Source organism: Aplysia californica, unplaced genomic scaffold (genome assembly GCF_000002075.1).
Source record: "Aplysia californica isolate F4 #8 unplaced genomic scaffold, AplCal3.0 scaffold00105, whole genome shotgun sequence".
Lineage (NCBI taxonomy): Eukaryota > Metazoa > Mollusca > Gastropoda > Aplysiida > Aplysiidae > Aplysia > Aplysia californica.
Window position 1 is genome coordinate 44037 of NW_004797375.1, and position 918 is coordinate 44954.

Sequence of the window (918 nt, forward strand, 5' to 3'; positions counted from 1 at the left end):
ACACCCCACACACTGAAACACCCTTCCCCTCCCCTTACACACACACATACACACACATACGACACACACACACACACACATACACACACACACACACACACACACACATATACACACAGAAACACACACACCCCACACACTGAAACACCCTTCCCCTCCCCTTACACACACACATACACACACATACGACACACACACACACACACATACACACACACACACACACACACACACATATACACACAGAAACACACACACCCCACACACTGAAACACCCTTCCCCTCCCCTTACACACACACACACACATACACACACATACGACACACACACACACACACACACACACACACACACAAAACAAAGATAAAAACAAACAGGAACAAACAAACAAATACCCAAACAATCCTTCGCTTACCCCCCCCCCTAAAAAAAAAAACCCTAACAAAAAAACAACAAAACAAAACAAAACCTTCCTCCCCCGTAGACTCACCACAAAAGCGACCACGTTGATGATGAGCGTGTCTGGGATGCCGTTGTACTTGTCGTAGAGGAACACCGTCTTGTTGCCCTGGTCGTTACACTGGACGCTGCTGTTGCTGTGAAATGGGGCCGGTGTGGACGTCGGGCCCGACATGTTGTTGTTGTTGTTTGTTATTGTTGTTGCTGTTGTTGATGTAGCTGTTGTTGTTGTTGTTGTTGCGGTTGTTGTCGTTGTGGTTGTTGTTGTTGCTGTTGTTGTAGCTGTTGTTGCGGTTGCTGTTGCTGTTGTGGTGGTTGTTGTTGTAGCTGTGGTTGTTGTAGTTGCTGTTGTTGTTGCTGTTGCTGTCGTTCACACAGACCGACCTGCGGAGTCAGAGCAGACCTACTGGCAGTTCAGTCTGTCAGCATGAGCAGCAGTCTGCGGGGAGGACTTCCTT

General features: G+C 48.0%; 1 protein-coding gene across 5 annotated transcripts in view; it reads right to left on the reverse strand.

Moving 5' to 3' along the window:
- The window catches only part of LOC101847948 (CSC1-like protein 2), a 37103-nt gene extending 36397 nt beyond the window's left edge, over positions 1-706 (reverse strand). For 4 of the 5 annotated variants that reach the window (XM_005095492.3, XM_005095491.3, XM_035969013.1 and 1 more), the window contains exon 1: positions 492-671. In XM_005095492.3, coding sequence (XP_005095549.1) covers positions 492-635 — 144 coding nt within the window. In that variant the 5' untranslated portion in view covers positions 636-671. Of the gene's footprint in view, positions 1-491 lie in introns of all 5 variants that reach the window. The other variant, XM_035969012.1, reaches the window with a different exon arrangement.
- Between the last annotated feature and the right edge of the window lie 212 nt (positions 707-918).